A 14,811-nucleotide genomic window follows, 5' to 3' on the forward strand; every position below is an offset into this window, starting at 1 on the left:
TCTCTCTCTTCTTTTTTTTTTTTCCTTCGCTCCAGAAAATAAAACAGAAATGCACACAGCTCCACTCTGCGAAAAGTTGATGTTTTTACCGTCTGCTCTCTGATAGATCTAGAGAGGTTGGCTTTTTTTTTTTTTTTTCTTTTCCCCTCCTTGCTTGCCGCCGTTCAGCTCCTTCTAAATATCCGCTGCTTCTGCAAGGAAAGGAGGAAAAAAAAAAAAAAAAAGGGAAAAAAAACCACCCCACCACGGCTTGATTTCTAAAGTTCCCCCAATGAGTCAGCCCTAAAGCGAAGAGCCCTGTGGCTGCTCCTGCGTGTGTTTGCCCGCGTCTTGCATCCTTGTCATGATTTCTAGCCCCCTCCCCTCCTCGGTTCTCCTCCCACGTCGAAAAAATGATACGGGGATGTTTGCTGGAGCCTGCTTTCGGCTCTTAAATAAACCCCTCAACAGCTTGGCTTGGGGGGCGGGGGGCTGCTTTTTTTTTTCCCCTCTTTTTTTTTTGGCTTTTTTTTTTTTCCCCTCGTAGTTTTATGAATGAAACCGCCCGGCTGAGCTGGGAGTAACCTCCCTGCCTTGAAGCTCCGAAAAGCTGGTGAAGTCTAGGGGGGGACTGGGGGGGCCGCAGCGGTGCGATGGGCTCCGGGCGGCGGCGGTGGCAGCGGCTCCCCCCGGGCGCTCAGCCCCGGCGGGGCGGGCGGCAGCGCGGACCCCCCCGGCCCCGGGCGAGCTCCGGGAGGCTGCAAGCTCCCCTTGCCCGGTTTTCGAGAGACTCCTCCTAGGCACGGAACGGAGGAGTCTGTGCCCATGCGGGTACGCGAGTGGAAAAAAATAAAAAATAATCTAAAAAAAAAAAAAAACCAACCAACCCCACACCAAAAATAAAACCAAACCCCGAGGATTTCAGGACATTTCGCGGAGTAAGTGAAAAGTGGTTTTGCCGCGGGGAAAAAAAAAAAAAAGAAAAAAATCTAAAATAAACTACTTAAAGGGGGTGGCGGGGCGTGGGGGGGGCCGATCTTTCAGCCCCACGCTTTCATGCCGTACTCAATCGGCTTTTTGAAACTCCAGATCCTTTGAGACGGAGCGCGAGAGAGAAGCAAAAATCCCTATTTGTAACTAAAACACACTGCAACCTGGAAGGCTGGCAGAATAAACCTATTGTGGAACTGAAACGCGCCGGGATATCCAAGCAAAAATCCCCCAGAGTACCACTGTTTGCGGAAAGGTAATTGCTAAGTGAAAATATTTCCAAGTTTTCGCTTTTTTTAACTTTCGACTTTGCGATTTGTTTGCACGCCGAAAAGAGAAGACAGAGGGGAAAAAAAAAAGCGCTTTTTTTTTTTTTTCTCCCCCCCAAACCCCTCTGAAACCTAAAAGATAAAATTACTGGATCTAAAAATAAAGCAGTGGTTAAAAGCCTCCCCCACCCTCTCCAATCTCCCACCCCTTCCACCCCTCTCTCGCCTTCTCCCTCCCTCCCTCCCTCTCCCTCTCCCTCTTTCTGTGTGTTTGCGTTTGACAAAGAAATTATTTGAACTTCCCACTGCCTCATAAAAAGGAAACAGAAGAGCAGTTTTGACATATGGATGTGATTTTTTCTGCTCCGAGACAGATGCACACGGAAAACAAACAGCACCAGGGGCTGCAGCTCTGAAGGGAGGGAAGTTGCTCCGCTTCACATGGGCTCCTCGGCTGCATTTAGGGAGCTGCCCAGATCTCCAGCCATGAGAAAACGAAGCAAAGGACCGGGGTTTCTTGTCATGTGCCTTTCTGGCTAAAACTGTGGAAAAAAAACAAACAAACAATCAAACAAACACAAATTCTGGAGCGGGGGGGGGGGGGGGCGGGAGGGAAGAAGAAGGAGAAATCATCTGCAAGAGGAGCGCTGGAAGATCTCTCGTCCTCCTACTTCCCTGAGCGAGCTTGGATGCTGGAAGAAGCCTCTTGGATATGGGATCATATCTGGTTTATCACAGTCTGGGTTTGATCCTCTGCTGCTCCGTCTTGAGTTCAGTCTACGCTCTGGTGAGTCCCTCAATCTTTTCCCTTCGCATTCCTGAACGATCTGGGCGGCTGTTTCCTTGATGAGTAATTTACTGTATCAAGGATTTAGAAGGCAGAGGGGTTGGTTTTTTGGGGTTTTGGTTTGTTTTTTTTTTTTCAGCCCAGTGGTTTATTTCGCTGGCAGATAGCGTGTGCAGTTGGTCTCAAGAGTTGCTGCACCAGATGAAATTAAAATGTCTGTGCTTCCCAAAGAGTTTGAATCACTTTTAAACCCCTCCGGACAGGAACGTGTGCAGTTTGACAGGGGTCTGGGGAAAGCGTTTGGGGGATAATTTAAAAGACACCTATGGGTAAAGGGCAACCTTTCCTTTTCTTTTTCTTTTTCTTTTTCTTTTTTTACCCACCCTCCCCTCACCAAGATGATAAATTTAATTTTAATTTAATCTTCTTAATCTGCAAATCAGATTAATCTCAGTGAAACACTGCCTTCCTCTTTGGGATTAAATTTGGAGAGGACCTTAGCGTGCAGGGCTTGCAGACAGTTTACACTCAGGAGCATGAAAGTAGTATTAACCCTTTGCTTCCTGGCACTGTTTTCACCTGTTCCTCCACACATGGAGGCAGAATATCTTTACAGAGGTAGCAAAAAGGGCTAAAGTCTGTCAAAACTGCCTTGATGGTGGTGATGGGGAATGGGCTAGGATCTACAGACCCCTCCTCTGCAGCCCCAAGTGGTCTCCAAAGCCCTTCTGCAGCAGCGAAGGGAAATGTCACCCAGAATCGGCCACCAGATACTAACCCACTGGTGGGCATGCTGCTTTGACATGTGCTTTCCTTGCTTTCTCCATCCCTGGGATGACCACCACTGCTGGCTATTTCTCTGTGCCTTCTGGTGTAGGAAGGGGCACGGCCACCACCTAAAGCCGTGTCTGCTTTCCATGAGGGATGGAGATGTGTTCGAAAGGGAGCGGGCTCACCCTGACCCTGGCTCCAGCCAGGTCCTCCCTGACCCTCCAGGAACCATCACCCTCTCCCCTGGGTTTTGTAGGGACTGCTTGGGACCTTGTGCAGGGCTGGTAAGGGGGGTATTCCCCCACATGTCCAGCATCGTGCTAGAAGGAAACATCTCATCAATAAATGAGAAGAAACAGCCCCTTGGAAAACAATCATTGTTGCAGTCCATCCCTGTCTTGCTCTATCTCTAAGCGCAAATAAACCTTTCAAAACCCAAAGAAAAATGGGGAAACTGGGAGGACCGCTTGTAGATTTGTTGAGGTTTTAGTGATGGTTGAGGTTTCTCCCCTGTTCTGGAGTGAGATTAGCATCTCCGTGACCACATCTGACTTTGGGGCCGTACCATGGCAGGGTAGGTCCTGTAGCACCTGCTACCCCCCACCTCCACAGCCCTGCTGCTGCTGAAGTCAGCACCAAAATTCCTGCTAGCTTTGGTGCCTCTGTTGGTACCGGTGAAAACCAGGTTCGTGAGACAGCCAGATTGGAGCTCAGCAAACTTCAGGACCCAGAAAACACAGGCGAGTGCATCTCCAGTCCCATTCCCGGTTTACTCCCCTCTCCCAGTACATCCCGGTACCTCCAGAAGGTGCAGAGGACCAGCCAGTGAACCAAGTGTCAGCTGTCTCATGTTCCCAGTGGGTATTTTATTTTTGATACCCCCATCACAACAGATACTTTCAGATCACAAGCGATTTGCTCAGCAGCGCTGGTAGGCGACAGGCGCTCATGGCTGGAGCAGCCGAGCATACCCCATGCACCGGCTCAGGGCGAGCTCGACCTGGGCATAAATCAGGCATAACTCCGCCAGAATCACAGAGGGGCAAGAAAGCAGGGAAATTTGCTGGGAAGGGCTAGGTGAGGAATGCACAAGAGTATTTGCTCTGTTGCATTTCCAAAAGCCTGATCCCCTCCTGTACTGATTTAGGGTCCTACCGCTAGAAACCCCATTCAATTTAATTAGGCCCAGGCTGAAGTGCATGTTTCAGACACTTCCCTTGCTTTTCAAACCCACTATTGACAGCTGAAGGAGTTGCCGGAAGGTTTGAAAAGTTATCCTGACAATTCAGGGGTTGCAGAGATGTTGTGTGTCCCTTCTGGCATCCACTTAGGCAGAATAAGAAGGTCAGCCCCATGTCATCCCACTGTACGACAACTTGCGAGGCATGGAACAACTTGCAGGGTGCCTAGAGCCTGATTTTTTTTGCTGCTGTTGTTTCTTTCCCAAACTAACTTGATTTTTTAAATGAACTTTGAAAACACGGAATGGTATTGACTGCATGTTTCAGCACGGTGATGTCTTGGTAGCTACGCTATAAGAAGGGACGTATATATACTTGATGTTTGCTAGGGGGTCTGAGTGTGGTTTATGTGCTGCCATCAATAGAAGTCACCAAGTGCCTCTCTCCTAGAAGCAACAAGCAAAAATCAATGAGGGTAGCTGCAGAAGGACGGGGATGCAAGTACTTAATTTAGAGACAGGCTCTGTGGCAGCTTTGGGCTAAGCTAAAAGTGGTACCCAATCTTTCACTCCCCCAGCATAGCAAAGCAAAGCTCTGTTGTGGGGTTTGAGTCAGGAGGATTCCTGCAGCCAGAGGCAGCTGACCGCTCAGAGCTTCAGGGCACAATTCATCTGAGTGAGGCTGGAAGACTTACGTCTTGAGAGCCGTGGCCCTAATTGCTGGGCTCTTTGCAGCTCTGTTGCTTTGCATCTGAGAGTTAGTGATGCTGAGATCGGGCAGAGCACGATGCATCCTAAATCTGAAGCTGTTGCTCCCGTTGTTCCTTTTGTCAGCAGGCAAAGATGATAATAAAGGCACGTTTCGCAGCAAGAGTGCTGAAGTAGGGATGGGAAATGGTTTCTTGTGTCACTGGTACATCATGGGGCAGGATGCCGGCAGCTGAATCACGGCTCCGCAGCATGCGGGCTGCGTGTCCCTGCATTAACTGTAAACCACGGTGGGAAATTCAGCACAGGGAAAAATGCTGTGGGAGCAGGTCCTCTCAGAGTTAAAAGTGTCTGTGCAGAAATTGTGGACCTCCTGTGAGCCTGCAGCCGCACAAAATCCATGGTGAGACCAGTATCCCTGCCCTGCGCTTTAGGGGGGCAGCTGAGAGGGACAGACAGCTGTCGTCGATGTGGGGTAAAGTACCGGGTGAAGCTCTGCTGTCCTCCAACTCCTCGGGCAATCCAGAGAAGTTCTCCCCCAGCATTTCCCTGAGAATATTCCTGATTAACACCTGCTTAAAAGGCAAAGGGAATTTCGCTTGTCGATTGAGCGCTTTGTGCCTGAAATCTGGCAGGGTGAGGGGGTAAATTTGGGTTCATTCTGCTATTTAGTCCAAGGGCCAGGGAAGCAAAACTGGCCTGAGCCAGATAGCCCTGCAAACGTGGTCTTGAAAAGAAAATGTGTGCAAAAGGAGCTTTAAAAGTAGGGTGCAACATGAGCAGAGCATAAGAGAAGGTAAGATGCAGGCACTATGATTTTATCTGAAAGGCGTTGCCAGAGCTCCTTGCAGAAAAACCTCCCCATGTCCCACCTCCCAGCAGAAAGCCCCATGGTTTGCTCCGCTGACACCTTTGGTTTTCACTGAGTTTTCTTCTCTTGCCAGTCTCAGCCTGGCAGCTCCCAAGCCAGTTGTCACTGGAGGAGATATTCTGCATCATCATCATCATCATCATAAGCCACCAGTCTTCGGCAGGGCTTTGGATCAGAATAGCTCCGTTTTGGGAAACGGGTATCAGCCTGAGCCGGCTGCAGTCGGCTGAGCTCAACATGACCCAGGGAAGCAGGTCCACGGGGGGTATGAAATGGGCAGCAAAAGGGACCTCTTCTTTACTGGGGGGGGTCTTGTCTTTTAGCAGTGCTCGGTGCCTTGCAGAAAGTGCTGCACGTTAGGGGGATGCATTTTGGCAGCAGAACCATCTCAACCCCTTTTCTGTTTGCTGCAGCCTGTGGTTCCCCAGCCCTGGCCCCACTCAGGCTGCTTGGGCAATGCTGAAGTTACCTTCTGATTTTGCAGAGAAGCTGTAGCAATCCCCCAGAAATTCAAGGGGTGGCAGGAGGGGATTTGGAGCCCTTTCTTTGGAGCCCTTTCTTGCAGGCATAACCCAAAACAGGGACAAGCTTGGCCAGGTCACCTGCAGAAGGGTCCCAGCCCCTATTCCCAAGGGAGCTGCATCCGCACCAGCATTGGTGTTAATCTCCGCTAGGAAGGTCCGGTATAAATCGGAAAAACTCTCTTGTTCACACCAAAGCGATTCTCGGGTCACCAACCAGCCGAGATCCCGATGCTCAGGCAGCAAAGCAGCTGGATTAAGGAGGTGCTGGTCTGTGTTTTGCTCCTTGACTTGTCTCTTGTTGTTCCTCTGATCAGACCCACATCTTCATGGATCTGGAAAGAGGAAGCATTTGAAGTTGAATAATTTATAGCTGGAAGGAAAAGATAATCATATTCTGCCTCAGAATACGGCCCATAATAAAAAGAATAATAATAATAAAATAATCCTGTGTAGAGATCCTGCAAATCCCAACTAGCTGTCTAACTTCATTAAATAAAGACAGGCTCCCAGTGCAGGGAAACAATGTCTGAAATGTTCTTTTCTCCGCACACGCTTGGGAGCGTGCCCATCCCTGCCCCGTGTATTTAGGAAAGATACGATTTTTGTTATTGTACTTCGGGATTAGCTGATACCCCTTGGACTATAAAATACTCAACCACAAAATATAAAGCAAACAAGCCTCCGCGTCAGGGTAATGCATGGGCTGTGATTTCATCCCATGCAAGCCAAACAAAGTTCAGCTGCCCGGTGGTGGCAAGTCTGACCTGAGCAGGCTGAGTTTAGTGTGAGCTCCTTGCATCGGGAAGGGGAACAGCAACAGGGCAACTGTGCGCACAGGGGGGGGCAAGGCTGGAGGAAATGAAATCCGAGGTGCGTCTTTCAGGTCCAGGCAGTTGTTGTTTGGTTTCTGGCCTCCTAGAAATAGCCCTGGAGCAGTGCTTTGAGATCGGTGGGATTATTCCGACTAGGGCGGTGTGTCTGCAGTCCTTGAGAGGGGTAGCCTCAGCCCAGACAGCTCAAGCAGAGACAGCTGCTGCCCCTGCCACCACCGCCCTGCGCTCCCATGTCCCTTTGAAAAACGACGCTGAGAGTCCGAGCGTCATCCCACAGCTGTGTGTCTCGTATCCTCTCTTTTCCTGGGCTGGATGCACCGATAAGGGACTCTCCTAGGGTGTAAAGATGCTGGCTGGAGGATTTCCCTCTGCTTGGGAAACGCACCGCTCAGCGCCATGCTCAAATTCAGTGGAAATCAGTCCCTGGTTTGGAGAGTTATTTGGGGGACAGACACCACACTCATCACACTGAAACCCCGAAATCGCAGCTATTACCATACAGCTTCCAACCAAGCAGTGGGGGGCGAGGGGGTAAAGCCCCTCTCCTGGCACTGAGATAGAGGGCTGGGAAAATCCTGCACCCTGGAGTCGGTAGCAGAGCTAAGGTTCCAGCTAAACCCTCCAGTCGTTGCATTTTCTTTGTGCCTAAAAACGAGGAGGAGGGAATAGCAGAGGCAGACTATGGCTGCCTCTGACTTAAACCCTTCCCGGGAACTTGTCCTCATTGCTTCCGAGCAGCTCAATCCTCATCCCACACCGCTGGAAGAGGGCGATGAAGTCCGGCGTGTATTTAGGCACTCACTGGGCTGTGCAGCTCTCCGATCCCCACGGCTCTTGCTGGGCTCATCTCAGCCTTTTGAGCTCTGATCCCTTCAAACCTCCTCGCCCTCTGACACTGGCCAGATCAAAGGGAGAAGCCAGCAGGGATCCCTCACCCTTTCAGATGGGCCGTTTGTCTGCAAAAGGGCAAGCGTAGAAGGGTTTCTCTGTCTGCTCAGCTCCTGCTGTAAGTGAAATTTTAGTGTCTCTCAATTAGTAACCATTACAACAAAAAAAAAAACCCAAAGAAAATGCGTTCCTTAGGGCAAGCCCTGACCGAAAGGAAGAACTCAACAGGATCAGCCTGTGTTAAAAGGTTAGACCATATCAAAGATATTTTGCCCCAATGTGGAGCATTTGCTTTCTCCCTCTGCATCCACTTGGCTGTTATAATATCATTTGGCTCTCTCGACCCATAACACCTCAAACTTCAGCTGGCCTTGCAAGAGCTGGTGTACTAAAGATGATCTTTGTGTTGCGCCTTTCACGACGCAGCAATAAAAAAATTACACTTGGGGCTGAAACTCAGCCAGCAGAATACCTGCTGGGTCAGACTGAGCTTTGCTGTCTTGTGTCATGGGAAGAAAACACCCAAACTCGTGCTCAGCATACCTGGCTTGGCTTTAACCCCTTTATTTCCACTGAGGCCAGGCTGACCCTTGCCAGTGATTAGAGGGGCTCTGTGTTTTAGGGTTTTCCTTTCCCTTCAGAGGCTTAGCTTGGATTGACTTCCAGAAACCTGATTTTCAAGAACGGAAAATTTTGGACTGGTGGCTCCCTCTTATCAGGTCATACTTTGATGACAAATTCTTTGTGATCATACTTTGTAACACAAATTCCTCTGACAGCATTCAGGCGATGGTTCGGTTGCTGAAATCTTCTGCAAGGCTGGCCTGTCTTTCTGACCACATGTTTTTCCCTTTACCCAGCAAAGCAGAAAGTGGACTTCTCTGCCCCTGTTCCTTCTCACCCCCCCAGCATCCCTGGTTCAAGGCATTTCAGCAGCACAGGGATTGTGCTCCTGTCTCCCTCCATCCCTTCTGACTGTGTGCACCCCTCCGTGAGCTGATTCAGCTCACTGAGCTGGCATCAAACTAACACAAAATGGGAAAAAGAAAAGAAATGTAGGAGAAGGTTTGTTGCTGGGTCAGTGAACGGCATCTGCACAGCAAAGGCTCGGATGAGTCCCTGAGACATGTGAGGGAGAGACTGGGTCACAGAAGTGGGGACAAGAAGGGATGAGGGGCCAGCAATGTGTGCAGGTTTGCTCTGACACCATGGTTGTACAGTCATGTTCCTCTGGCATAAAGCCCCCCAAAATCCTCCTTTTGACAGATGCACACCCCATCCCAGGCCTGCTGTGCGCCCTGTTGCACCTCCTGCTCCTTGGCAATAAACACGCGTAGAGCAATGGGAGCCATGGGGCCGGCAGCGGAGATCATTGTAGGCTCCATGCTACCTCTGAACCTCCCCTCCATCAGCCACACCATATGGTCATTAGCACATTTCTTGGCAGAGTTTTCGTCTGAGCAGATGAGTCCTGTAGATCGTGCCAAGTGATGGTTCAGGATAACACAGGTCAGGGGTATAGGATGCGACCACACTTTTTTTAGGGAAAAAATGAGTTTAGGCTTGTAGACATGAGGTGTGTTGTGCCGTGTGGTGTCAGGGCCAGAGGACAGAACCCAGCCCTTGTATTTAGCAATACAGACATAAACAGGGACTTCCAAGACTCAGAAGTGGCCCAGACAAGCTGAGATACAACACAGTTGGTACCTACTTACCTGCTTTCTGCTCTGTTGCTTGCAGGGACAGTGATATCATCAGGCCAAACCATTCCCCCTGTGTCCAAGTCGAGGAAGGTGTTGAGCCAGGCAGGACTAGGCAGCATAGCCATCCTCCCTAGCCCGCCTCTCTGACCCTGTCAAAGTGCAGAAGAAATGAGCCTTCGAAGCTCAAAGGTGTTTGGTGTCTTTGAGTCTTTCCACCCTAACGACCTTGAGGATCAGCCATCTGTCAGATAAAGGCAGCTCATCAAAAGAGATTTGGCCTCTGGAAAAAGACCTCCTCCTAGATCAGTGTCTGGGGCAAGGGCTAGAGACAGGAGTTGCTGTCTCAGCACCCAAGGCAGACTGGTTATCTCGTTTTTCACATGGCTGCCCTGTTGCTAATCAGGGTTTCTTGATGTTATCTTTACTTCAGTCTCCCTTCCCCTCTCTCCAAGCATTTCAGTGTATTTATCTGCTTGGTCTTGCCACACTGAGAGCAAGAACCAGCCTCTATTGCATCTGTAAAGGCAGGTTTGAGAGTCAGTGGGCGACCTTAGAAAACCCTCTCTTCCTTTCACTGAACTTTGGCTTGGGACCTAAAGGGTTTTTTTTTTTCTTGTATGTTTTAACAGAGAAGTAAGTGGTATGCAAAACCTAGCTCATGCTTGCCGCGGGTTAAGGGATGAGGCACTTCGTAAGGAGCAGCAAATGGTAGGGAACTACCATCTCTTGGACACGTAGCAGAGGACAAACGATCAATTAACTGAGACGCAGTGGCACTTTGGGAGGCTCTGCCACTGTTTAGGACCACTAGCAAGTTGTTTAATCATCATCTCATTGCCTTGATTTGTTCGCCTGGTTTATACTCCTTGGGTACTTGAGGGAGTGCAACATCCCAGGAGAGCCCTGAGCCCATCCTGTACACTAAGCACAGAAATGATGCTGGTAGCAGACACACAGTGGGACATTTCTTAGCTCAGGAGGAAAAGGAGGGTTTCAGAAGCTGGAGACACCCTGGCCCTGCTCTGCCCAGGAAGGCTGGGACTGCTGGACCTGGGGGCATCGTTGGAACCTGATTTTGTTCACACTTCCCTGCACCGTGCTATTTCCCTGCTCTGTCTCCCCATCGTGATGACAGCCTGCTCTGTCATTTCTGTCACTGTCTTTAGCCTTTCTTTCACAAGGCTAGGGAGAAAGAAATCAGCATTTTTGACCAACCTGGCAGGCACATGGGGCTGCATTCAGACCACTCCCTGTAGGCACAATGAAGCCCACCAAAAGACAAGGCTGATTGATTCATACACCCAGACCACGTTACTACAACTTCCCTTGCCTGCAAGACCTGAGAATGGTCTCTAACCCACTTTATTTAGTGACACAGTGAGGCCAAGGGCTCCTGAGATGGCTCAGCTGTAGGAAACCATAGGCTGACTCACAGAGTAATTAATTCATTGATTTTGTGAATTAAAACACGTTAGGCAATGCCTGATCTCCTGCAGGAGCAAATAGCCAGTAGCCCCTTTTGTTTTGCAAAGATACAAATCAAATTCCAAAATTCAGTGAAACCACTGGACTGATTTCTATGAACTTCACATTCTATTCCCATCTATCCCACTTTTATTGCCTAAATCCCTGCCTCACCTCAATGTTACCTTTACTTTCTTCTCGACTCCTACATCCCAAACCAATTCTCCTTTCAGAGAGCAATCAGAGTTAAAGTAGCTTTGAGACACCAGCTATGGTGAGTGGTTGCAAGGAAATGACCTGGCCGCACTCAAAGAGTAAGAGCAGTAAAGCAACATTAGGTAGTGTATCTATTTCGTGGTTAGCACTTTCACTCAGCTCAGTAAAAACACACAAAAAAAAAATTAAAATAAAAGTGAGAGGGAGCTGATAAGACGTGGGACTGCTAAGAGGCAACCAACACATAGAGCTTCAAAAGCTAGAATTGCTGGCTTATCACGAGCCATCAGTTTACGAAGCCTTTTAACCTCTCAGAGTTGATAACCCTGAAATTTTCTCTGAGCTTGTGTTTCCTTCCAGTGCCCTTGAGGTTACAGTCCACGAATTGCTTGCTCTAAAATGGCCTCTTCAGGAAGGAGAGGAGACCAGAAGTTGAGGTTTAGCTCTGCCGTTGACTTTCTATGTGCTTTCAGGTATTTCTTGCTCTGTATGTGCAGCAAAGGCACGGAGGACTTGTGTGGAGTGAAGGTGGACTTTGTGCATTTGGAAACATGGTTAATTTTTATTGTTCTTCCCAGAAAAGGATAAAAGAGAGAGAGATGGCTCTATAGGCACCGAGGTGGAAACGTTTTCCCAGTCTAAATAGCCATGGTTACTAAAACACACATGAGTAGGTGGTCAGAGGGTCTGATGCGCTGTATCTAATGCAGACATGGCTTGTTTTCCCTTGTGCTAAATTACCAGGACTGTTTACCCAGGCTAGCCACTGGATGGGGACAAAGCAGGGTAGGGCTGATTTCCCTTGCTTGGCTTTAGATGTCAGCCATGGGTGCTCCTGCGTCTCAGAGCTGCCCCTTACACTCAAGGCACCCGCTCAGCTGCAGAGCATCCTGCCACAGATCATCTGCGACTGCACCCCACAGAACCTGGGTGGGCCTCGAGCTCTTATTTCCTCAGCTGACAAAGACACAGGATTCGGTACAAAATTGTTATGTATGCGTGTATATACAAGTGAGCGTGCGGATATAACTGTACGGCTCTGACTCATGCGGTAGTATTGTTAAACGGTCTCAGAGCATCCCACGATATGATTCCACTGCAGAGTACGAGCTTCATTTCCAATTCATATCCCACCATGACTGGTGTTTCTCCGTCAGCCTTTCACCACCACAATGAAGCATGTTTGTTGTTTTTTTTTGTTTCATTCCTGGGATCAGATTTTCTCTGTGATTTGCCTTAACCTCATCATAGAAACCACAAAGCTCAAGGGGCCAGAGCCTTCTGCTGGCGTAAATCAGTGGTGTTCCTGTGGAGTGCAGAAGGGCCAAGAGTCTCATCTGATGTCAATCAGTGTCACTGCAGGGAAATAAGGAGAGAGCCGGAAGGTAAATTGGAGAAGCCCAACTGGCACATGCTGGTCCTGGTCTCCTAGCCCTGGGTTGCATCTGGACGGGAAGGGAGAAGATTCTGCAAATTGAGAGATCTGGGTCAGATGACAAGCCCGCAGTTTCCAGATGCTTCTCCAAACCATGTTCGGCCATGCTTCAGTAGCTTCTTTTGTGGCTGGCTGCCTTGTGCAATGAATGCCTTCTTGAAAGCATTTAAACAAGAGCAATTTGGGGGGTGGATCTGAAAGGGAGGAGTGTTGCTCTTGTTTCTGGCTATGGTGGTGGTGGGGAAGGATGATAAGCGTGCTGGCAGGCTGGATTTTTCAAACCACAGGACAGGGCTGGATTCAGCTGTGGATTTGGGCCCATTCTTAAAGGATGCCAAATCATGATGTCTGAATCAGTGAGATTTGAGCAAATTTAGCATCAGTGTTTAAAGCAGACCGTGCAATAGATGATTGGTTTTTCTTCTCTGCTACCCAAATTTTTATACTGATTTTGCCCTTGCATCCCTTGGTGTCATCAACAACGTTGGTGTGATGAACAAATTGAACTTTAAGTGCATCTTGCACATATTTTGTAGGACTGGAAGTGGGAAATCATGCCATTCAAAGTCACAGATACTGTGTACTCCTAATTTACTCTGTCATCAGCAAAAGACGACTCAGGTTTATGGAGGAGCAGGGGGAGGGAAGCGTGCTTCATCTGGTGAAAATGCAACAGAGTCAGCCCTTGTTTTGCACTCAGGTAAGGATCCGGCCCTGGTTCTGTGCCAACAAGTCTGAACACAAAGAGGATCTCCATAGAGGTCAATGCGGGCACATGCTCGGCTGACCTGATTCAGCGCTTCCTGGGGTGATAAGGGCTCTGAGTTACCCAGATAAGCAGAACAATGGCCAAGCCAAAGGGTGAACTGACTGCCATCCCATGAACAGAGCTGGGTGGAGGAGAAGCCTGAGGTGGAGTAGGAGCAGACAGCCCAGCCCTTGCAGCCTGCCTAGGTAGACGCCTGCATCCTTCCATTTGCTACTTTTCCTGTTTCTGCTGACATGGAGGTGAATCACCCATCCCTCCTGTAATGGCAGTGCGGTCAAATCTGCTGCATACTAGCCATCAGCACTGTTGCTGGGGGCCATGCATGCGTGAGAAGCCATAGGGTGCGCACAGAGACCTCATAGACCTGGGCGTGCAACTCCTTTTCCAGCCTGGTGTCTACTCTGCTGACGGTGCCAGCCTTCATTATCAGCACTGTTAGTCCTCCAGAAGAGCCAGTTATGCCTTGTCTCACTGCTGTGGCAGTAGCCTTTGCTTCTTTTTTTGAATTTCCTTATTCATCACTTTCCCCTTTGCCTCTTGGTAGCGCCATTGTTTCTTAACCTACTGCTGGCCCTAAGAGCCCAGCTTTCAAAACAGGCATCTAAAATGAAATGGAAGGGAAGTATACTCTATTGGGAAGTACTTCCTTAGGGTTCAGAGTTAACACACTGTAGAAAGTGGACCAAGCAAAGATCTGCAGTTCATGCCTCCAAAAGCATCAGGTTGGGTTGCCCACATTTCCTGGAAAGCCTGCAGAAGAATGCAAAGCAGAATGAATTGGGAAGAGAAGGCTGTTTGACCCATAAAATCCCAGCATTTTGTGTTTCCTCTTCCAGTCTTCTTGCTGTAAGGACAGGGAAAAGGAGTGTGACAGATGCTGGAACCGGTCCCACATCTCCTACAAATCATCCGTTCCTGGCTGGAAACAGATGGTGCCCAAGAAGGCAAAGCTGACATCTCTGGCTTGCTGGGATACAAAGAGGATATTTGCAGTGAAGAGAGGTCATGAGATGGTAGGAGATAAGACCATTTTGGGGAGAGTCCAACGCCTTAGTTTAAAGCCTTGGGTTGGTATTCGAACTCTGGAACAGGGCAGGGGTATGTGCAAGCGCACAGGGAGGGGACAAGTCCCATCCCAAGGGCTGGCAGTGCTTTGATGGGGCAAGAGGCTCTTTCTGAGCTGGCCAAGGGAGAGGAGGTATTGAGGACCAGGGCTGTTCTCCCAGCCCAGGGAGAAGGATGGACAAGAGAGGACAGACAAGACTTTGGCACTGCCTGAAGAAACTCCCAGCTGACACGGCTTTAGCTTCACTAAAAAGTAAAAACAGGCAGGTCAGGGCTGAAGTGCTGTTCTGCAATCCTCCACGCTGTTTTACTGCCAGCACACTCCCTGGCTTGTCTTTAGCTCTTACCAGCTTGCACCA

At 49.3% G+C, this 14,811-nt stretch overlaps 1 protein-coding gene and 1 long non-coding RNA gene across 3 annotated transcripts in view; both read left to right on the top strand.

Moving 5' to 3' along the window:
- The first annotated feature begins 592 nt into the window (after positions 1-592).
- On the top strand, positions 593-1,827 carry LOC140648608 (uncharacterized). Its single transcript, XR_012041295.1, has 3 exons — positions 593-917; positions 1,069-1,225; positions 1,613-1,827. It is a non-coding gene; the product is annotated as an uncharacterized lncRNA (long non-coding RNA).
- A 39-nt stretch (positions 1,828-1,866) lies between these two features.
- PTH1R (parathyroid hormone 1 receptor) overlaps positions 1,867-14,811 on the top strand; it is a 131,045-nt gene continuing 118,100 nt past the window's right edge. For both annotated transcript variants that reach the window (XM_072854889.1, XM_072854890.1), the window contains exon 1: positions 1,867-2,025. In XM_072854889.1, coding sequence (XP_072710990.1) covers positions 1,951-2,025 — 75 coding nt within the window. In that variant the 5' untranslated portion in view covers positions 1,867-1,950. The remainder of the gene's footprint in view (positions 2,026-14,811) is intronic.

The sequence above is a fragment of the Ciconia boyciana genome, chromosome 2, assembly GCF_034638445.1.
Source record: "Ciconia boyciana chromosome 2, ASM3463844v1, whole genome shotgun sequence".
NCBI lineage: Eukaryota > Metazoa > Chordata > Aves > Ciconiiformes > Ciconiidae > Ciconia > Ciconia boyciana.